At 43.4% G+C, this 22,681-nt stretch overlaps 1 protein-coding gene across 1 annotated transcript; it reads right to left on the bottom strand.

Annotated features, from left to right (window-relative positions):
- Window positions 1-1,699: 1,699 nt before the first annotated feature.
- CTH (cystathionine gamma-lyase) lies at window positions 1,700-19,187 on the bottom strand. Its single transcript, XM_055815581.1, has 12 exons — window positions 18,959-19,187; window positions 17,333-17,414; window positions 16,709-16,804; window positions 13,590-13,699; window positions 12,819-12,950; window positions 10,739-10,796; window positions 9,884-9,961; window positions 8,509-8,661; window positions 8,177-8,298; window positions 6,248-6,300; window positions 4,894-5,032; window positions 1,700-2,462 (listed from the first exon to the last, which is right to left on the bottom strand). The coding sequence occupies exons 1-12, from the start codon at window positions 19,148-19,150 to the stop codon at window positions 2,442-2,444; spliced, it is 1,236 nt and encodes a 411-aa protein (XP_055671556.1). The 5' UTR covers window positions 19,151-19,187; the 3' UTR covers window positions 1,700-2,441.
- Window positions 19,188-22,681: the final 3,494 nt, after the last annotated feature.

Raw genomic sequence — 22,681 nt, 5'->3', positions numbered from 1 at the left:
TCTTGAATCCTGAGACCGAGTAATTATGTTTGCCAACAGGCCGTGGCTGTAACAAGATACAGCTGCTGGGAAAGCAGGTGCAGGGCCAAGAAAGATAGGGACCGGTATGGGAATATAGGGAGTGACAAACTACAAGGCTGAAGCACAGCAACACAATTAGCTACATGGATAGAATGCTTATTTTAGTCATGATAATTAGGGGTGTGAGAACCGCGCGTTTAGAGACTAATAGCCAATTATATTTCTGCTTTATGAATGTGCATGTGTATCGGTTCTATATAAGTAGTGTTAGAAACTAATAAAGTTGAGCAGGATGCATAACTCATATTGAGCGTCTTCTTGACTCCGGCGAACCCTTCTTCCAACAGCAGAGTCTTCCATTTTAATTATAACAAACAGCCTTTACCCATCAAAGCTCTGCCTGAGCCCAGGCGCTGTGCCCGCCGACGTGAGGCAGGGCTGCGCCGTTATCTGTAAGCAGATGCACACGGGCACCCTCTGTGCTTGTTCCTGATGCACCATGACACTGTTTGCCATGCAAAGCACAGCCCCGCCACTTCAGACCTGCTTTATCGTCCCAAACCCAGGCTCTAGGATCTCAGCACGCTGCCTGCACAGCAGGCATCCACCGCCGCTCCCCGACTCCTCTGTTGTTGGATCTCCCCCACCACAGCCCCGTCCTGCCCTCGGTGACGTGTCACGCACCTGCACAAATGCTAACACAGCTCATGTGAGGCTCGTAAACGTTTTGAAAGCTGCACTCATAATTATAGATGCAAAAACTTACTTGCTGAAGTGTTTCCATAGACAATAACACCGATGTGCTGCTTATGCTTATGAGTCAAAAACAGACCCGGGCAGCACAGTAACTATTTTTCCTGTACAAGTTAATAAAAAGCTACCTGTGATGTTTCACTGACCTTAGACAGGCTAACACGAGCGACTCAGAATACCCACTCAGACGGCTCAGTGAAATACCTTCACTTCCATCTTGCGCTCAGCCTCTGCCCCGACCGCTCAGCTCTCCTGCAGCATCAGCAGACAAGTTATCCCTGCTCGGGGTACAGCCGGGGCTCCCAGCGACCGGCTACAGCCCTCTCGCCTCAGCTACAGCCCTCTTGTCTCACTCGCACATGTGTCAGGGTGTCCCATACCATAATCTAAGGCAGCTTTCCATCAGCTGGTGAGCCAAAGTCACCAGACTCACGTTTCGTGTCAGCTCCCAACCTGAGAAACAAAATGAAAAGAGAACCCCAGAAATTCTAGTTTTCAGTTAGTTTGGGAAGGCTAGGTGTTTTTATCAATAAAGATCTGGGTGGTTAAGTCTTGTAACAAATACCTGCAGTACTTGTGGCTCTTTTGTGGTTCTTCAGCAGATATTTAGACAAGAGGCCACGGGGAAGCAGGCAGAAGGGCTGAGCTCTGCCCAGACAACACCTTGCAGGGCACTACAGGCAGCCACTCACCTCCTGTCCCAAGCAAGCAGCACCCTGAGGCACCTGGATATCCCCTGCCTCAACACTGCAATTTGCAGGGTAAGTTGTTATATATTAGAATTTATCACTTTATTTTTTCTTGACAAAAGTAAAAGCATCACTGACATCATTTTTCCATTGGAAAATTCAAACAAATCCAGGGTCATTTCATCATCTGATTTTGAATGCAAGTAGTATACGCAAGTGTTGAAACAAGTAATAGATCAGGGAAATTCAAAGTGTATTTTAAGTAGGATTATTCAAATTCCAAATAAGAATAAAATAATTACTACAATTAACATTACATGATTATTTCTTTTTTTTTTTTTTTTTTTTTTTTTTTGAGTGAAAGAATCCTCTTTAGAAAGTTACCATTGTTTACCAGGTGTTGGACTTCTCTTCATTTTCAATACTCCATAAAACATCAACAGAGGAAAAAGTATTTAAGCACATTTCCAACTTAACTTAAAAAAATTAAAATCTAAGGTAAATCCACAGTTTTAAAGTTGGTTTGCTGCATTAGAAGAGATCAGAAAAACTAACTGTGCATCCTGAGGAGCAACAACACAAACCAACTCTTTTGATCTAACACCCCTGCAGCATGAGCACAACAAATGAGAAACACTGATCTCTGCTGAGAGAACCGGGATTATATTCCTGAGTGTGCATCGTGGCTGCTCTCACAGCTTACTGACTCCATAAATTCCAAAGCCAAAGGATTACAATACACAGAAACAGACCCACAGGAGAGCACAGCCTGTGCGCCGCAGTGCACGGTCTATGTCTAGCCAGGTATCAGCAGAATTAACTAACAGCACGCAGTGAGAACTCCCTGGGAATTCAGCATTCGATTGAGCAGATTTAAATCCTCAAAGACAAATCAAAGGAAAATCATCAGCAATTTTGCTTTCCATGTCACCTTCTTTAACCACTTCAATGTTCAAGTCCAAGTTCCCGTTTCAAACGTCAAGCCTTACGGTCTGCAAACTGCAATGAGAAGGAAAAATGAGATCTAATTATGCTATGTGCTTATATTAACCATGCACTTTTTTTTCCTTTTCATAAATAAGATACATTTTTGCATTAGATTATCTTCAAGTTCTGTGCTGCCACATAGAAATACATGCAGTTACTGTTGCTAATTTTTTCCTATCACCAAACAAAGAGAGAGACAAACAATCTCCTGTCTGTACAGTACAAACTACTATCCATCTGCTACGATTGCTGCAGGACTCTAATTTATCCTTTACCCACCAACACCACCATGTTCTCTCACACAGACAAAACCCAGTATTTCAAACACCTTTATTTTTTAATTCTCTTTTTGTGATGCAGGTGCCCACAGGGATATGGAGGTGGCAGAAGAGAACAAGGTCATGCTGAACCTAGTTCTGCCTCGGCCATTGACTTGGAGCTGAGCCAAGGTCCACCAAAGACTGCAAACTCTGTCCTCAGCACTGCAAGGACTCTGAGGAGTCACCAAATCTGCAGAATTCCCACTCAAAGAAAACAGACAGATAAACCAATGAGAGTTACGGTGTTCCTACAGTACAAAAGTACAAGTTGGGAGAAGGGAAGGAGGAAAGTCATGCTTTTTTCATGTAGTTATTTATTAAACTTTATTCCAACACTTGCTGAAGCCCCCCTTCAGTGTGTTGCTGTAGTCCTTGGTTTGTCTCCTTCTCTTTGGCCCCCTTGCCCACCCCACAGCATGGCAGAGCATGCTGCCCTGATGAAACGTTTTCACTGCCCATTAGCAACCTGCCTAATACTGACATTTGCCTGTGTGGGAGCAAGGTGTGATCAAATGGTTACAAAGAGACTAGGAATACATTTAGCACATTTTGTAAATCCAAGTGTTGGACTTCCCAGGAGTGAAATTCTGTATCAGCAAGCAGGATACTTGGGAATGGAGCCTGAAGTTGTAAAGACAGAATAATAAATTTTATGGATGGGATTGCGTGATGGTAGTTGGCAGCTCCCGAGAGCAAAAACTAAGCTTGCAACAAGAACTGAAGACCTAGTACGCATCCTTGAGCAATGGGTATGCTAGGAGCTCCAACAGCATTTGCAAGCACTGGCTGGCACTTTACTCCGGCAGCAATACCTCTGGGCTCTGTCGACCACCAGGATTGGGAAGAAGTTCTCCTTCCTCTCCTCAACATATAATTATACTTATGAAGGTTGGAAGGCTTTTAATCTTCCACTAAAGCTCTGGAGAACAGACAAAATGACAGGTTGAGGCAGAGTGCCTGGGTAGGCTTAAGGCAGCTGGTTCACATGCTTTTCTCACATTCGGATCTAAAGCTGCCATATTTCACACCAAGTGGAATTCTCTGCATACCTGAAGGTCAGTGACCTCCTTCTGGGAAAGAGAAAGGACCTTTCACACGACGTGATCTGCTTCCTAGGATCATCTGGGAAACTCACCTCATAAGTTAGCTGCAATTGCAGAAACCAAAGACATTGGCAATGTCCTTACTAAGTCACAGTGTGATAAATACAGAGTGCAGTACGACATGGTACATTCTGCAATGAAATACTAGCACATCAAACTGCAAGTCTGCACCTGTCAAAGGGGATCAATCAGACTGATGTACCGTTCAAAGTCAAGTGCCCATACTTTGTATTTTTTAGCTATGACTAATCCTTTCCAGTAAAAAAGTGATGAAAGTGACTAAAAAAAAAAAAAAGAAAGCTGGCAAAAAACCCTATTATTCCTTCAGTCACAGCATTAGCTGATCCAAAGCATAGCACAAATCTGCATAGGACCAAAAGACAATGCACATTTAACCAGCCTCCCCCCTGCACACACACGTGTGTGTATACCTGTACACCTCACATATTTTAGGTGACCTACCTTGAGAAGAAAATTCACTACATGGCACTACATTAATTACCACGTGTAAAGAACAATTTTAATCTATTGTCTGAAATACAGAATTTTGGGTAGAGGAGTGGAAGTAGTGTTTATGAATAAAGTGGCATTAATCAAATATTAGCCTTACTGTCTGGTAGAAGCTCTTTTCTTTAAGCTCCTTAATATATATTACAACCCTCTCTAAAACTACAACATGAAAACTCTGAAGCACACACTAAGCACTTCTACGCCTATATGAGCACCTCCCCTCAGCCTAGCTTCAGCAGCTATCCCCATCACTCAGACACCCAGGATATCCTGTCCGCTGTATTTGAATCTATGTCAATTCAAATTGTGACCAACGGGGATTGTAAAGCTTGCCACACAGAGAAATCTAACAACAAAAGCTTTAAAATGTACACACACTCTGCAAGGGATGCTTATGAGTAGTTTAAAAATTGAGAAAAGAATTATCAGGAGCCAGTTTAGTGAGAAAGGCACAGGACTAGAAGGGAAATTATTTTTAGAGTGATGGCACTAATGTAACAACCCACTTACTGCAGCTTTCAGAGCTTGATCCAGGTCTTCCAGTAAATCTTCTTCGTCTTCCAAACCAACTGACAGGCGAATTAATGTATCACTGATTCCAAGAGCTTCTCTATCTGCTTTGGGCACTGAAGAGTGAGTCATGATGGCCCTGGAGGAAAAAATTAGCTTTTCTTTCTAAGGAGTTTTTCTATCAGTAAAGACTAAACAAATCTGTTTCCTGCCAGCATCCCCTGAAATTCTATGAAGATTTCACACCTTTTGCATACCACCTGCTGGTCAACCCACAGATGTAAAAAGATTGCATCATCAATTTCCAACAGTTTCTGCAAATTATGTGAACTGCAGACAAGTCAGTGACTGGTATCTCCCAGCATTTCAGTACAGCAAATAAGAAATAAATAAGAAGTGCATAGTTAATCTGGAACTGAAAAGAGAGAAAATAATTTTCTTCTTCCTTCCAGATTTTTTTTTTTTTTTTTTTGTAAGGAAAAACAGAGTATCTACAACCTCTGCTTTGAGCATGTGGAGAAACAGCCATCGCATACCATACAATCTCCAGTACAAAATCTCCTGGTTTTTTAATTATTTTTTTTTTTACTTCTCCTTTCTCAGATCACTTGTTAAACTGTACCCACTTACATCAAAGAGTTTATTCTCTCCAACTATGGAGGATGCTATCTCTAAGAAGCTATCTCTCCCCGTCTGCTCAGTCAGTGTGACATCCACCAATTTGCAATTACCTTTCGACTGCTTGAGTGTTTTTAAGATTTGCTGTTATTCTAAAACGAGTAACTGACATGATTTAGCATCTAAGTTTAGTCATAACTCTCCATGTACCTTTTTGAACAGCAAATTGGATTTACATAAAGTAATCCAATTCCATAAAAATCCTATTTTTATCCTTTTAACCTAGACAGCTGCAGCTAAGTATTACTAAAATCCCCACAAAATTTACCTGACACGGAGACAGATGCATTTAGGCGCAGCATACTGAACATGCCCTCTTGTGTAAGCAGGCGGCATGGCAGACCTCTTCCCTCAACAACGTGACCAAAGCTGCTCAATACTACTTATTCAAAGACACACCGATTTCTTGGATTTGTTGTCATAACAACAAACTGCGTCTCAGTCCCCTGTTGAAACCAGGAAGCGTGGAAATTCTTTCACCACTGCATCTTATATTCACAAGTCACACTCATTTCTGGAGTAGCCGCTGGGTTTTGTGCTACACAACACACTATCCTTGAATCTCAATTACATGCAAAATATTTTGGCTTTGTGTATTTGAAAATTTTAGAACTCCCACAAGAATTTGTTGTTACACTGCAGCTTTTTTAGACTTTTAAGATGAAGAATGACTTACGGGTGCTCTGCCAGGCTTTCATAGCCACCCAGACTCTCAGCCAGTGCAAAAACCTATGGGAAAAATTGAACATAAGTTAACGGAAGAAGTGTAAGGTTATGAATGCTTAGAAAGAGACAGTTAAGGAAGAAGGAACGTTTAGGGGCACTTTTTTTCCCCCCTAGGTTTTTCTATAATAACTTTTAAATTATAAAAGGTATTACCTGTAATTAGGAAAAAACGTGCACACTTAGCAGGTAAGAGCTAATAATATTTAGAACAGACTTGTCCTAAAAAGGGTCTGAAGAGACACTGATGCAAAACTAAATTAAAATATGTCCGTGTTGAGCAAATATAACTCAGGAGTAGTTCCTACAATGCAATGCAAGGGCAGCAACAGAGGAAGAAATGCAGAAGGGGCAACGCACAACGTGAGGGAGCAGGTTCTGTCTAGGCACCACCAGAGTTTACATTCTGTTCAGAGGAAGGATAGTGCAGGCTGCCTGAACAAAGTAAGACTCAGATCTCAAAAGTTTCACTTACGGTTTAAGTGATTATATCCTGTCCTTACATACTGTTCTTTCAGCATCACTCATCACTGTTCATATTTAACACCTATGATTTTTCAGGCTGGCAGATGGCAGACTTGATGCAGAGAAAACCCCAAATATTTAAGATTCTTCCCATAAGGCTGAACAGATTTTTTTCACTCCTTGGGCCTGATGGTTAGTTCAGTATTTTGAAAACCAGCCTAAATTTCTCAGTGCCTAACAGGACCAGCGTTTGTGAAATGCTTCCTGTTCGGTAAGGGGTTTTTTTAGCACTGATCTTTGAATTACAAACATATTCCTAGATGACAGAAAGGCTCTCTAGAGAGCCAGCTGCACTCATACACTGATTCACAATTTGTCTGCTATGAATGCACTTACTGCCCTCAACATTTCCCTGCTGTCCCAGTCGTTCACGTGCACTTTTTTCCCCTTAAAAAAACTCAAAAAACTAAACAACTAAACCTTTCAACCAAATAATCCTCATCTCAGCCTGGTTTAAGGCAATAGCTTTAATTTTGTACTGACCTAGCAATACACGGATGGTTATCCAAGTCAAAGGGCTGAAGTGAATATACTCACAAGGGACTACTTCTCCTGGAACATATTCCCTGATACTTCTTGTCAAAGCTGGTAGATCTACAGTGCCAGGATTAAATGCTCTCTCTCTCATGTAAAAGGCCATTTTTGGGGAAAAAAAATATTTTTAGTACACTAATTTTCAGTTGATGACATTAGCTGGCAAGTAAGATAGGGAAGAGAAGGATGTTCTAATTTACCTGTGTCAATTATTACTGATTTGTTTTTCCAGGGAAAAAAAAACAACCAGAAAAACCACAAGAGCAGGGTACAAATTAACCAGAGATCAAGACTAGCAAACACATTAAAGAGTACAGGCAGAATTAATGCAGTGCAGAGACAAACCCAAAAGCCTATGGTTTAGGTAAAACAAACAACTATTCTCCAAACTGAGGGACTCCGTCTTTGCTTCATGATTCATGTCATTTCTCAATGGGTTTTTCTCTTGATGAGTACTTTGAAATATTACAATAATATTACACCAGCCACAGCTTCTCTGCTTCCAAATCCTACAGGTATTTTTGCAAAAGGCTGGTATGCAGGCCCTTTATTAGAAGGAATGCCTGGGCTAACCTGGATATACTACACCCTAATGTGCAAACAAATACTTCAAATGAGCTGAGGCATCCTTTTCTTCCCTCTCATTAGCCTCCCATTTACAAATAATCTATTATTTAGAGATGGTTACACCCAAAAGACTTCAGGAGCCTTGCAAGTACAGAAAAAGACCCCCCGCCCTAAGAAAAAACACTTCCTTCCATTATCGCCCTCAGGTAGACACTCTCATGTCCCTCTAAGGTAGTGTGTATTTACTGCCATTTACCTTTAAATTCTTGAGAAAGGTAGTAGCATGTTCAAGATTTCCTTTAACATAAAAGGCGACCATCCCAGGACAGCCAGTACACTGCCGCTTGAACAACTCATGCTGAGGGTGTGAAGGCAAGCCTGAAATTTGTAAAAGTTGCTTTAAGTTAATTACCATCACTTCAAAGGGTAACGCAGCTCACCCTCAGCTATGGAGAAACAGCCCATTGCTGGGGTGGACACCTAACCCAGAGTCACTGAATGTGGAGGGTGCACAAACGACACGTAGTATTACAGCATTCAAATCCACCACTCTAAGACGTCACCTGCTCTGAAGTCTTGCCAACCTACCTGGGAAAATTACTTTAGCCACCAGGGAATGCGACTCAAGAAATCGAGCAACAGCTAATGCATTGTGGAAATGTTGTTTCATCCGGATTTGCAGTGTCTTCAAACCACGATTGCACAGGTAACAGTCAAAGGGAGATGGAACAGCTCCAAGAGCTACAGAAATTGAAACAAAATTCCACATAAAATAAAGGGTTGGTGGTTTGGTTGTTGTTTGTTGTTTTTTTTTTCCCCAGTAAAACTAATTTCCAAAATTTATAAAGTTAGAAAAGATGAGTGGAAAGACATTTGATATAATCTGTCTTCCTCATCTCTCACACATAGGAATCCAATTAATGAACTGAATTAATAAGCTGAAGACTCAAAGATTAAATTCATTAGACACAGTATACCTTTACTCTTTCTGCTGTAGGCAGAGGGCAGACAGAATATTATCCAGAGATCTATTCATTACAATTAAGAGGCAGTAAAATTGTTAAAATCAACCTCAGAGAAAAAAACACCAATGTAAGAAAATTCTGCATTAGTCATATCTGATGTGTGAAATGAGTTTAAAAAACCCCAGGTGTACTTGACACGAGTTAGATGGAAATAAATAAAGACATAATTTAAATATTTGTATGCCTCTTCATACATGACTTCCTGTGAATAGAGGAAACAATGCTTTTTCTGCCATGGTCTTAACTATAACCTAAAGAGAGACTTTGTAAGCAGTCACGCCTCTCGTAACGGCAGGTGCTGCCCAGGGGAGGCAGACCGCAGCCACTCTGCACCCGATGCTTAGTGCCACATCTGCCTCTGCGCACAGGCACAGAGCATGGGCAGAGCTCTCTGTGCCACACCAGCGTGTGGCTCCGGGAAGTGCACCACAGAGACACTCCACGGCTCAGTCCTGCCTTGGGAGCTGCAGGGTACCCTCTTTTCAGGGGAAAGCAGACAAAGAGGGGAATTAGTCCTGCAGCGGAGTCCTGCCTGCATTCAAGCACCTGCCACCACACAATTCATCCCACTCACCAGCCCCTGGTGAACAAACGTTCAACAAGCCACACTGCTCTCAGCATTTTTCTAGCAGCAGTTAGGAAGTAGAGACCAGTGTCATTAACTTTATTTGAGCGAGAAGCCACAGAGGCACACCAAAAGCCATCATGTTTGCATAAGGCCACCCTACACACTGGTGAAAGCCAGGGAAGAGAATTCAGGTTTCTTACATCTGCTTTACCACTTTCTCTCCAGTCATTTACACTCCTGCACACCGAAATACCCAAGCTACACCTCTAGGTAAGATTTCATACTTGCACATACGTACCATGCTTCCCATTATGAGCTGGTATATTTGAATAGGATTCATTTCAAGATACTTCCTATAATGACTACTCACAGTTTTGTAAGAACTTGAGCCTTTCGTAGAGGTCATCACAGTTTACTGAAACAAGTCCCATTACAACATCACTATGCCCTAAAAATGCAAGAAGACAAGAACAGAATCAGACACTCCATCTGCTCTAGGGTTCTGCCACAAACCCCCATTACCTCAGTCTTGGTGCTAACACAGTCCCATTTTTGTGAGACAGAGGGTTCCTTCTCATTGCTACAGCCATCCTTCCTGTGCAGCACATGAATCCTAAGGCAAACCTCAGCTTTTTCTAGAGCTCTGCTGTGTGCTGCATGCATGCCCCCAGACACTTCCCAAGCCCACTGCAGCTAGCTGCCAGAAAGCAGGACATTGTACAGGAGCAGTGTGTCCTGCGGAGCAGCACCAGGCTGCCGTCTTAGCAAGAGCAAACACCAGCCTGAAAGCTTCCACTTCCATCCGCGCTGACAGGGACGCGTGGTTACAGCACAGCCACAGTCATGTTAGCTCCAAGACTGGACTCTTTGGGAAACAACACCCTGAATGTGCTTTTGGACAGGCTCCAACACAGCTGTGTAAAACCTTCTTTGAACTTCAATATAATCTCTGGTAGTTGCCTTCTCCTGAAGCCACTTGCTTTGTTGTAGTCAAATTAAAGGCAACATGGCTATATACACCTCTAGCTCTATTACCCGACGTCAGGTCAATATTCCTTCTCCCAGGGACAGTTTAGGAGCTATGAAGACTAATGGTCTATTCAATGGTCCACCTCAAATGGTCCACCTAAGAATTACTGGCAGACACATTGACTTTGATGAACTGCCCACAACCAGAATTGCTTTTAAATAGCCATCCTGAGTTGTGTTGAACTCACATACTTACCATTCATGTATTTGGTTGCAGAATACATACAAATATCAGCCCCCAGAGATAAAGGACGCTGAAATAAAATGAAAAGAATAGGTCCAGTCAAAGCTTGCGTGCACTCTGGTTCATTTCAAGCTATTCCAGAAAGGCTGTGGTCCACCACAGAAAATAACAATAGGTGGAGAAATTAAAAAAAAAAAAAAAAGCCACAAAAACTTAACGCCTTAAACACAAATCCTGAGGAATGAAGACAGATGGAGTATGTGACAAAAATAACAGTTCAGGAAAGCATTCTGAATTCAGGATAAGCACAATAAAAAGAACCACAATAAAATATGATTTAAAAGCACTGGTCTAATTCCCACCAGCTTCAGAGAGAGGAGTGAGTAAGTACATCTAATGTACAGTCCACTCATATTTGTGAAAAAAAAAAAAAAAAAAATAAAAAAAAAATAGTTATATTGCTTGGCTAAGGAAGAGATAACTAATGGTATTTACTCTAAAGTATATTTCCTTAGAAAGATGAAGACCTCAATGCAGCCTGCAAAGCAAAAAAAATTGCATCATTTTCTAGGTATCAGCATTGGTGATTCTGCACTGAAAGCACAACTGAAAACCTGAAGAAAGTGCAAAGGATTTCGTTTGCCAGGTCCCTCTTCCCTAACCTCCCAGCTTTCCTCCCAGAAGCCTTTTTAAGGCGAGGCAAACAGAGATGTTGGCAGCCATGAAGTAATGAACAAATCTGTCACTAAGTTAAGGACTTTGCACATAATATAAGCACATTAAGTAGACCGAAGAGTATCAGTACGTTAAAAGGTAACGAAGCAGATTTAGAATGAAAGACTGTGGCTGTCAGATAAACATGGATGTCTATTCAAGGAACGTGGATAAAGTTCATTCCCAATGCACAGCCAGGAGAACAGTAGCATAAACACCAGTGCCTTTTACATTCAATATTGCTATATAAATCACTCTACAATTATGATCATCTTAGTACAGTGTATCGGCAGCAGTCCAGAGGGGTTTACAGGCATTACTTGCTATGCTTACTGGAATTAATCTTTACAACTGACTTTCTCTTAGCACCAGGCCAATAAAAGCTACTTTAACTAGCTCATATACCCAGATGCTCACTTTTTTTTTCTTCACACACATCTTTCTGAAGCAACACACATTGTGGTGGGGGGTGTGGAAATCACCAAGCCTTTGATGTGTACAAGACACACTCAAGTGCTGCTTTAGCTAAGCATTGGTGCTTTCCATAAAGCTCTCTTAATTTATGAAGAGCTCAGTACCCTTAATACAAACAAAGACACCTTGCCTTCTGCGCTCATAAAGAAGTTTTACTTTAGACCTAAAATACAAGGGATTAGCTTGGTCTCCTGGGAAATATACATGAGTATTTCTAGCCCACATTAACATGAGTAAGACTTCAAAGTTTATTCTGAATGATTTTTGGAACTTAAGAAATTGTCTTCACTTTGTGTATTCTAAAACCAGAAAAGTTAGGCCAGTTGCTCAAGATCAAAATTACATGTACGTGTTTCTAAGCCATATATTCACCAAAATATTGAAGAAAAAGGTAACCTGAATATCTCAAAGAACGATTTAACAGTTTTCTTGTTTTCATTTTTTCTTCCACTACTTTTTAGAATATCAAGTGGTTCAGAACAGATCATAAAGAGCATATATAAAAGAACCAGCATAAAAAAGCCAAAGATAGAAAACAGGACACTCGTTTTAACAGGACTGTTGATTTCCAGCAGTGAAAACTAAAAAATATGATTTTTGAATGACAGAGAAGCCATCCTCCCAAGGGCTTACCCGACTGTCCTGATACAGTGTGTTTATTGGGCTGCTGAGCTATCTTGGCTTTGCTGGTATCATACTGGTATATGGCTAGCTACAAAATACTATGCATACCACATTTACTGGTGTAAACAGCAGCAGTACACGGGGTGCATTTAGAAACAGGACAGGTAATTTTACAGCGTGTAGATCAAATCTAAAGTTCCTTGGTGGTGCTTCCTTTTCAAAAATGTATCTTCGCATACACTGAAATAATGGGGTAATTGTAAAGAAATAAAGTGCTTACCTGGAAATATGCAGACATAAAAGTGTTGTCTACCACTAGAAGAACATCTTTATGCTTATGCACTACAGCTGCACAGGCCCGAATGTCAATGACCTTCAGCGTGGGGTTTGTGGGCGTTTCAATCCAAACAAGCTGCAGTAGTTCAACAGCACAAAACATCAGCTTAGAGATTTTACAATGATGGTGATGATACGTGCGTAAGTCACAAGTGCTTTTAAATACTAACTCATTGAGCGTCAGCTCCCCTTGCAGGTTTGCAGAGTGGAAACAAAGCGTCCCTACTGAAGAAGGGCAAGGTTTCTTGGGTGAGATAATATTCTCCAAAAAAACCAACTGATACGTGGGAAGAACATCAAAGCTTTTGAAAACCTAAGTGCATCACATCTGAAGAAGGCTTGACATAGCCAGATATGCCAAATTCTGTAAGCCTTTTCCAGCTGAATTATCTTCCACTAGAGCAGGGGATTATCTACTCCAGTTCTGTGGAACTCCTCCTCCTCCAACCTTGGCGCTTCCTCTGTTCTTTCTTACCTTTTCCTACCTCTCTTCCTCTCTGGTGTTTTTTGCCCTTTTTAAAATGTTTTCAATGATGCACTGCAAATGTCACCCACCAAGTGGCCTGCAGTGAGGATGTGCTGGAGTCAGCTGTGCCCCAACCTGTCCCTGCAAAGGCCACCCCTGCTTCACACATACACCCAATACAACAAGAGCAACAACAAAATTATTTAACGACATTAAGCAAGTAAGTTCAGCAATTTCCCTCTCCCCTACCTTGGTCTCTGGTGTAATTGCAGCTTCCAGGCATTCCATTTTTGCGCAATCCACAAAAACTACATTCAAACCCAGTTTCATGGCTACTTCCCTGAAGTATCTGTTTGTTCCTAAAAAAAACCCGCAAGCAAAACAAAACAAAACAAAGACACACAAAATGAAACAACTTCCTTAACCTTCCTTCAGCAGCCTCCAGTCTCTTTTACACATCCATGGAAAGTTAGGAGTACAGTTTTATGCCATACACCACAAAAGACACAGTAGTATTTTTTTATTTCTAAAAAGTTTAAAGCTTGCTGTAGTTTTAAACACCATGGAAAAGTAATAATGGGAAATAGGGTATGCGAGTGATTCATGAAATACTGTCAGCTAATAGCTGTTCGTTTGTTTTGGGGTTTTTTTTTTTTAATCAGAAAATTTAATAGAGCCCTTTCAGTTTACCTGCTTCTAATCTTTCCTCCAGCACTTCACCATGCACAAGCTAGCAGTTCCAGTTTTTATATCCTCCTTCCCCCATCCCCCTTTTAATAACTTTTTTCCACCACATATTTTCAAACAACTTTTTCTATTTAATAAGCTTAATTGAGAATCTGGGAGAAGAAGAACTGAGGGGAAGACTCCAGCTACTGTTTTTCTTATCGTTACATTAAATAAACACATAGTGAGGAACACAAAGTAATTATTTCCTTCCTTTCTGTCTTTGAAGCCTTTCATTGAAAAGATTAGAGGAAGAAACCAGAAGCAACTTGCTGATCACTAGACGTGCAACATACTGACTATCTGGCAACACTGCTGGATTAAAAATTAATTTATTATGTCTTTCTGCCAAGGTTATTCAACATTTACTCACTTACGCAAAACAGCAGTTTGCCACCTAGCCACCAAATCATAGAACATGCAGGGTATGATTCTGTGTGCCAAATGCCACACGTGAATGATGTTCTTTTTTTTTTTAAAGGAAACACTTCTATTTCTACAATAAACTATATATTACTTTCTCTCTTGTGCTGTAAGAAGTTTATTCAAGCATGGGAAATTTTCACATAGGCCGTCAACTCTACAAATACAAATGACAGAAAAGCTGCTTTATAGCAGTCTACATACTTTTAATAATAGCACACTACAAAAAACCTTGGATGGAAAAGAGAGGTGACACCCAAAGTAGCCCTTTTAAGAAGTTACAGTGATGGCTCAGGATTCACAGGTTCCAACTACCTACAGCTCCTCACGCATCTATAGACACGGCCCATGCAATTTCAGCACTGCCCGAGAGCTTTTAGTTTTCTTTTGCTGTTTTTTCTGACAACCTTGAATACTGCAGGCTCATTTGAGTTAGAAGAACAGTACTGCTTTCCTATCCAACCAGGCTTTTTAAAAAAAAAAACCAAAACAAAAAAACAAACAAAAAAACCCCACCAAAAACCAAAACCCACACTAAAAGCTTACCAAAGTTAGTGCACCCTTGAGGTAGCAGGGACACGCACCAGCACGCAGCACCCAGTGACTCAAAGGTTGCTGTTACAGGGCTGAAGTACGAAAGGCTGCACAGGGCAAGCATGGTGGAGGAGTAAACCCCACACAGCAAAAAGGAGTCAGCACAGGCGACAGTGAGAAAGTGACTGACAAAGGACCAGGCTGCAGCGTGCAAGAATGCAAGCAAGAGAGATGACTAGGACAGCCAAAAGAGCACAGCCTAGGAGAAAAACAAGCAGGGACTTAGGGGACAAGGAGCCCCTAATATCCAAGGGAAGAATGAAGGGGCTGAACACCTTGTTCAGCAAGTGGCGTATCTACAGATCTACCGGTATATCGGCAGCCAGTGGCATATCTACAGATGTACCATGTCATGGGGTGTGAAGTCTACCGAATAAGGCTGTCCATGGGGAATCCAGTCTCTTTGCAACAAAAGTACAAAAAAAATTCAGAGAAGAAACAAAGAACCTCTGCAGAAATCACCGCAGACTGAGGCTTTAATGAGCAGGTGAACTGGTCTGGCTTGAAAAAATACACCTATGGGCCTTTCTGAAGTGAGGAACTGATAATAAGCTTTGACCAAGTGAATTTGATTTACTGAGTTCAGCAGTGGGAAGACCATGAATTAAAGGAGCAGATTGTCAGCAGGCATTCCTGCTGTCTTTACTCAACTTGGCTCCAGATGTACTTTGGAGAAGAGCTATCTGGCACGACAGAACCGAGACACTAAAAGCAAATGGGTGTATGTATATTTGATGTGCACAAGCTTGACTGGCAAACAGTAATTATTCTTAGAAATGGGAAAGGTAATTAATCTTGCTAAAAGGTTTTCCAGCTATTGCTTGGGAAAATGCCACCTGTTGCTGGCCTCCCTAGCCTTCCTCTGAAAACAAAGCAGACCATCTCTTTGTGCCAAGGTCTTAAAGCAGAGGGAGACAACAAGCTTCGCTGATCAGTGAAATACAGGAGTGTGGCACTGAGGACACCGATCATTACAGGGCATCCTGGCAGACTTCCCTACTAGGGACTTTTCAGTGGCATCAGCGTTTTGAAGGACTTTGGCAGAGGTGGATGCACTCTGTTATCAAGGAGATTCTTGGAAGAACGGATCAAAAAAGGCCCCAAAAAAATATGCAAGATCAAAACCTAATAGCGGGCTGCAACATCACCAAAGCATTCAGAAGACACAGGCATAACAGATGCAAGCTGTGCCTTCAGGGATGATGGCAGAATAGTTGTCTGAAACAGTCCAGACAAGATGCTGGTTGGTAAAGGGTCAAACCTAGAAAAGGAATAGCAGAAATACCGGAAGCTGGAAAGCTCTGCTATGCTGGACTGCAGAGGGTCCTGCTGTCCAAACAAATCTGTGCAAGGCTAGGATGTTGCTATTTTCCCCTCATTCAAGCATATATTACTAGTTAGCTATGTTTTTTTAAAACTTCCATGTTGTGTGGCAGAATCTTTCAATGTTTGAATTGCTAACACCAAAATCAGACAGGAGTGTTCTTGCATTCTCATTAAGTGAAAAGGCTTTAAAGAAAAGCAAGGTCCTATGTGGGAAATTCAGAAAGTTCAGGACAATCAGAAACAGCTACATTTAATCATATGCACAATGAAGATCAAAAACACGCTTGTGCTTTACATACCTCCATAGACATCATCCATGCAGATAATCATATCCCCTGCCTTTAACAGGTGAGTAATATTCAAAGTAGCAGCTAAGCCAGAAGCATAAGCTAAACCTAAAACAGAAAAGAGTAAGTGGCAGACAGACTGTATTTTAATGTGATACAACCTTGTCAAACTTGCCTCCACTTTCCTCACTTTGCTTTTAAAAGGAACCTGTTCTGTCACTCTCACGCTATCGCGCTCGTTAAGTGAATTCAGTAAAAGCAGCAGCCTGATTTTACAGAGCAGAACCCAGGACAAGCACTGGTAACAGCCTGGGGACAGCTGCTGCCTAGCTCCCGCTCCCCACCGCATTCAGTGCTGCGGCACAAGGACGGATTCAGTTTAGCTCAGGTGTCAAGTGCAGCAAGAAGCACTACAGAAAACCCAATGATTGAGCTGGACTTTCCTGAACAGTGTCGGACTCTTCACACCACAAAGCAGCTCTGGCCTATGGCCCTTAGTCAGAAGCTGTGAAAGCCTTGCTGTGATACAACTGCTGATGACAACTCAGTGTCCCTGCTCCCCAAGTTATGCCTACTGTAGACGGTCAGGAGACACACACGCTTACATCTTGCTTGAGGAACCTATTAATTGCTTACAGTATTTCGCTCCATCTAGTGCTGCTACAGCCTTCTCCAGGCAGTTCCGTGTAGGGTTTCCACTCCGGCTGTATTCAAAACCCTATTGTGAAAGCAAGAAACAAATGTAAGAGAGAGAGCACCGAGAAAGTTTTGTACAGTAATAGTCCCAGGTTCCTTAAAAAGCCCTCACTCTCAACACTGAGGTTATGCATCCACCTCCTCCAAGAACAGCAGGCTGGTTTTCTGGCTATATCAAGCTGCTGCACACAACATCCGATCAGGCAGCCCCAACCTGAAAATGGTTTCTAGGGGTGCGCTGGGGCAAGTGTCCCATCTCCACAATGCTGTGCTTGAAAGATGCTACAGGGTACTGGCCAGGGCCAACCTGTACCCATCAGAAGTTCTTAGAAGCTCAAATGTTTTCCTCGCATGCAATCAGACCAAGTTCCATGTTTCACTGCAACAGCTTTTATGCAAATACTGAGAAATTTTAATGAGAAAAAAGAACACTCATGCATGTACGGGTGCATTTGGTACAGAGAGAACCCAGCTACACATCCTGGTATTTGCGTACTTTCAGGATTTCTGTTTAATGACAACTTCATCATGTTCAGGAATCTGGCAGACCACCCTCGGAGCTTCGGGCAAGAACGTGGCCACTCTGTCATCAGTCAGTGAGCTCAGCAGCACGTGGCTCCTCCTTCTGTGGTCTTCAACACAGCTGCCTACTTACAAGCATTCTCAATTTTAGTCTGTGTATGTGATTTTGTGTGGAATCAAAGATCACAAGGCAAATTCCTACTGCCCAACCAGCAGAGCGTGATGTTCAGACTTCAGGTTCAGAACAAGTAGTGATTTATGAGCTGCAGCTTCGTGCCATTTCCCTCCTACGTGCACAGTAGCCATCAGAAATTTCATGATAGTTCAACACAAACACTTCCAGTACAATTCACCCACAAAATACTTGAGAAATATTCATTCGGTGTGGAAGGACAACTGAAGCAGCCTCTTACACAATCTCTGCAAATGAGAAAACGCGTTCTGCCAGGGCCCAGCAGCCAAGTGAAGCATCGTCAGCAGAGACTGCGGGGAAGCCCCCAGCCGCACACAAACCACCCGGCCAGGGCCTGAGCCCTACCATGCTCAGCACCTGCTGAGGCTGCAGGGCGCTGGGTGCTCCTGGAGCATCACCCCAGACGTGCCTTCCAACCCACTGCAGGGGCAGCCGTGGCTTCCAGCGGGAAAAGCGTGTTTGGCTGCTGTTCATGAGCTAGCAGGAGGGAAAGCATGGCTATGCACTGCAAACCGGGAGCCCCCCTCCCCCTCCCCTTCTCCTTCCTATTCCCCTCTCCCTCTACTTCTCCATCCCTTCTTCTTTCCCTTCTCCTTCCTATTTCCTTCTCCCTCTACTTCTCCATCCCTTCTTGTCCCGACTCCTTCTTCCTTCCCTTCTCCTCCTTCCCTGCCGTCTCCCCGGACCTCCCCGGCCGGCCAGCACCGCCCGAGGCCAGGCCACGCCGGACCGGGCCATGCCGGGCCGCACCCCCTGACCCGGGCCGAGCGCCACGTCTGTGACCCCAGGCCCCCTGCCCCGGCTGGCGGGGCCAAACCCGGGCCCGGTGCTCTGCCGGCGGCCGCACTCACCGTGTGCTGCCCGGGGGCCTGCTGCTTGAAGGTAGTGGAGAGGGAGATGGGTGGCACCACGGCGGCCGAGCGCCACTGCTCGGGCTCCTGCCCGGCGTGGATGGCCTGCGTGGCGAAGTGCGCGAAGGGCGGCAAGAAGCCGACCGACAGAGACCCCCGCCGCACCGCATCCCGCACCCCGCCGCGCTCCATGGCCGCTCTCCCGCTCCCGCCGGCACCGCCGCCGCAACGTGGGGCCCGACGTGGGCGGGGCCTCGCCGCCGCCCTCCCATTGGCTGGGGTGGGCGGGGCCGGGCCATTGGCTGGGGTGGGCGGGGCCCGTGGGGCAGCCGGGGCCGCCTAGCGGCCCCGGCGGCCCATCAGCTCAGACGCACCGGTGCGGGGCCACGCTGCCGAAATCCGTACGGCTAGAGAACTTCTTCCCCCGTCTCTTGCAGTTCAGGCTGAATTTGAAATCATTTTCATACCATCTGCAGGTAAATGTAGAGCAAAACGGAATCTTAAGTGAAAGAAATGCAGCGATTGGCCTCAAGTCTGTTTTCCAGCCTTGGCGCACAGGAGAGAGCTGAAATGTAGGATGGGGGAATTTTAATCCTGTGGTGACAAACATGTTTCCCGTAGGCCTGTGGAAGATGGCGACAGAGATGCCACAGGCAAAGCTGTGCTGTGAACCCACCATACTGCCAGGACACCAGGTCGCTAAGCTCCAGGTGGCCAAGTGAATCTCAGGATCATAAAGTGTCCATTTTCCCTTTATAATAATTTCTATTATGAAATTCAAGATAGTCAAGCTGAGACAAAGGAGAAAAATGGAATTATTTCCTTGTCATACAAAATTTCTTCCTCCACCTCCAGTTTCACATTATGGTTATCTGTGTAGATAACAGCCACAAAAGACTGTTGTGGCTATTTCTGGAGGAGGTTGTCCCATTCGTGAGTGCCCAGGTCTTTGGTGCTACTACTCCTTTCACAGACACAGACCCTCACCCTGATATCCCCCCAACTGGCTGCTGAGGCATTTCACTGAGTAAGTCCAAAAAGGAATTATACCGATGCTAGTCCCATGAATTAGTCTGAGTAACCTAAGTAAATAGCTTGGGTTTTTTTTCTTTGTGATAAGGAGATAGAAAAATGTCTGAAGTGCTTCGGGATGGCACCAGCTGAAAAGGAAATTAATACTTCCACTTGAACAGAAGACGTCAAGGCTACAATGTCTTAAGGTTTCTTACCTACTTTTCCCTGTTAAATTTCATTTCCTTACATGTTCTTTGTCACTTTGAAAAAGGTATTTCTCTTGAGCATCTCTCTAGCATCTCTCAAGCCAGTCTTTCAGAATGCCTGGGAGAAGCAAAAGTTAATTACTCCAGAACCAGCAAACTCCATTCACTGTCCTCCAGGACCTCACTTATTTTTGTTTTGCCTTGTGGAAGCAAGGAAAAAGGCAACTGAAGAGCACTGCTGATACGCGGGCTCTTTCAATATTCTATTAGGTACTCTTTGCAAGTTTAAATGTTACTGTCAGACTTACAGCTAGAATAAATGCAGATGCACGCTTACAGTATAGCATTTTTTTATTTACTGCCTACCTTTGGGTTTTGTACAAATTCAATCTTTTAATCCTATTTTTTTTAACTGTTCATTTATACACTAAAAAAGTTGGCATCCTTCCTGGAGGAATACACCCATGAGAAATTACTCCTACATTATTTATTTCCTACTTGAGGAATGCTGTAAGTGAAGTTTCCATAGACTTAAAGCTCAGGAAGCGTAGAAAATGCAGTTCCACGTTGTCACAGTGTCTGATCCTGCTACTTTTAACTAAATTGAGTAGTTCTTGGAAGAGAGCAATTTAAATAATTTAAGAAGATGGAAAATATAAACAAGACAAAGTTCTGTTGTTAGATGGTGAAAAAAACCACCCAACAAATGTTCTCCAGAATTTGTGGGTGTATAATAATTATGCAATACAGTCCTAGCATGGAGGATGTCTGGATTCACTACAAACACCAGTTTTCACAGAGCAGTTCCCATTAGTAATACATTCATTATATTTCTGGACTGAATAAGGGACTCCATAATAAGCTGGTAAACAGTGACTTCATGTCTCTGTCTCCTCTTAGGTGGCCTCCAGTAATTAAAAATGCAACATGAAGCTTCCAACATCAGCTAAAACCTGAGCTAGTACTTATCCTCCACAAGACTAGCTATGCACTGTACATGTTTCCAGCCCAGCACCAGGGCAAACAGCCGCTGGAGAACAGACAGGAGACATGTGAATTGTGAACAGCGTCAACCTCTCAAATGCTATTTGTAAATTGGTTTTAATCTCCCCTAAAACCAAGAAGAACCAAGACAAAAAATCTTGTCAGAAAGATCAGTGGAATATAGAGCAAAGGTGACTTTTTTTTTTTTTTCCCCCTGGAACTATTTTAAATTCCTTATTAGAATTGTAAATAGCTGTGCAGGAAGCATTTCTGCTGTCACTCTAAAGACAGCAAGCACAGCAATTGTATTTCATATTTCCCATCTCTGCCTAGAATTCTTCTTAGCCACTTAGCATGAGAGCAGATGATGCAAATTGGGTAAAGAGGTCACACAGAAAGGTAGTTCTTTTATCACAGCAGATCTAATCTTCCTGACAACTTGTAGGTTGTTTCCCCTGGAAACATCACTAACAAATCCAGCTTACCTGGAATTTGACATATCATCATTTTTAAATGATTCATTCCACTATTGTAAGTAGATACTTGCAGAACTAGTGCTGCAAGCATCAAGAAGGAGCTGCTGCAGGGAAATCTGGAGGCTCTGAACCTAACGCAGTTACTTCCTAAGATGACAATGCATTACAAGGACTGACATAAGGACAGGATGACTGTCTCATCTTTCCCTTTTTCTGCATGTGCTTTTGAGGGAGACAACTTGTACAGGTCCCATCGTTCTTCAGGTTGCTTCTTGTTTCACAGCCACGCACCATGCTGGGTCTTTCCCTTTTCCTCAGTGAACAAAATAGCCACACAAATAAGGGAAATGGATGAATAGCAAAGAGACCAGGCGATGTTTTGTTCAGGACAGCATTAGCAGCCTCCTTCTTTTCCTTGGCTCACAAGAGGACTCATGGAAGAGGCGCGGGAGTGCCAGTTTGAGATGGCCTTGAGAAATCCCTGGACCTTCTGCGACCCAGGAAGCAACCCAGAGCTGCTGTTCTCTTTGCAAACGAGGGGAATTGGCTCATCACATCTATTTCAATGTTATGCGGTCTGTTTACCCCTCTGGCACACAGTAACATACTATACAGTTGCATAACTAAACTTCAAACCAAGACAGTCCTGGATCCACGTTGCTACTTCAAAATGAATCCAAGGGGAATCCATAGGAGCCATCACAGCAGATTTTTGCAACAGACTGAGAATCTGGGTCGTTCCCCCATGACACACGGCACCAAGAGGCAGCGCTTCTCTCCACCACGGGCCGAGATAAGCCTGGGCGGCAGGAGCACCTCCCAGCAGCACAGCTGGTGCTGGAGCAGCAGTAACGCTGCAAGGGCTGCGAGGGCTGCAGGAGAGCACGGCCCTCTGTGAAACGCAGTCACCTCAGGGGAAGAACGGCCGGCTGCCTGGCCCACTAGCTACTCCCTCTCCCCGTACCCGTGAGGCAACGGCAGGCCCTTCCTACCGGCGCGCACCGCACCGTTTCACCAGAGGGACCTGCCCACCGCACACCGCT

The sequence above is a fragment of the Falco peregrinus genome, chromosome 10 (genome assembly GCF_023634155.1).
Source record: "Falco peregrinus isolate bFalPer1 chromosome 10, bFalPer1.pri, whole genome shotgun sequence".
NCBI classification, from domain to species: domain Eukaryota; kingdom Metazoa; phylum Chordata; class Aves; order Falconiformes; family Falconidae; genus Falco; species Falco peregrinus.
Note: the sequence above shows the minus strand (reverse complement) of the source record. Positions and strands in the feature narration are given on the sequence as shown.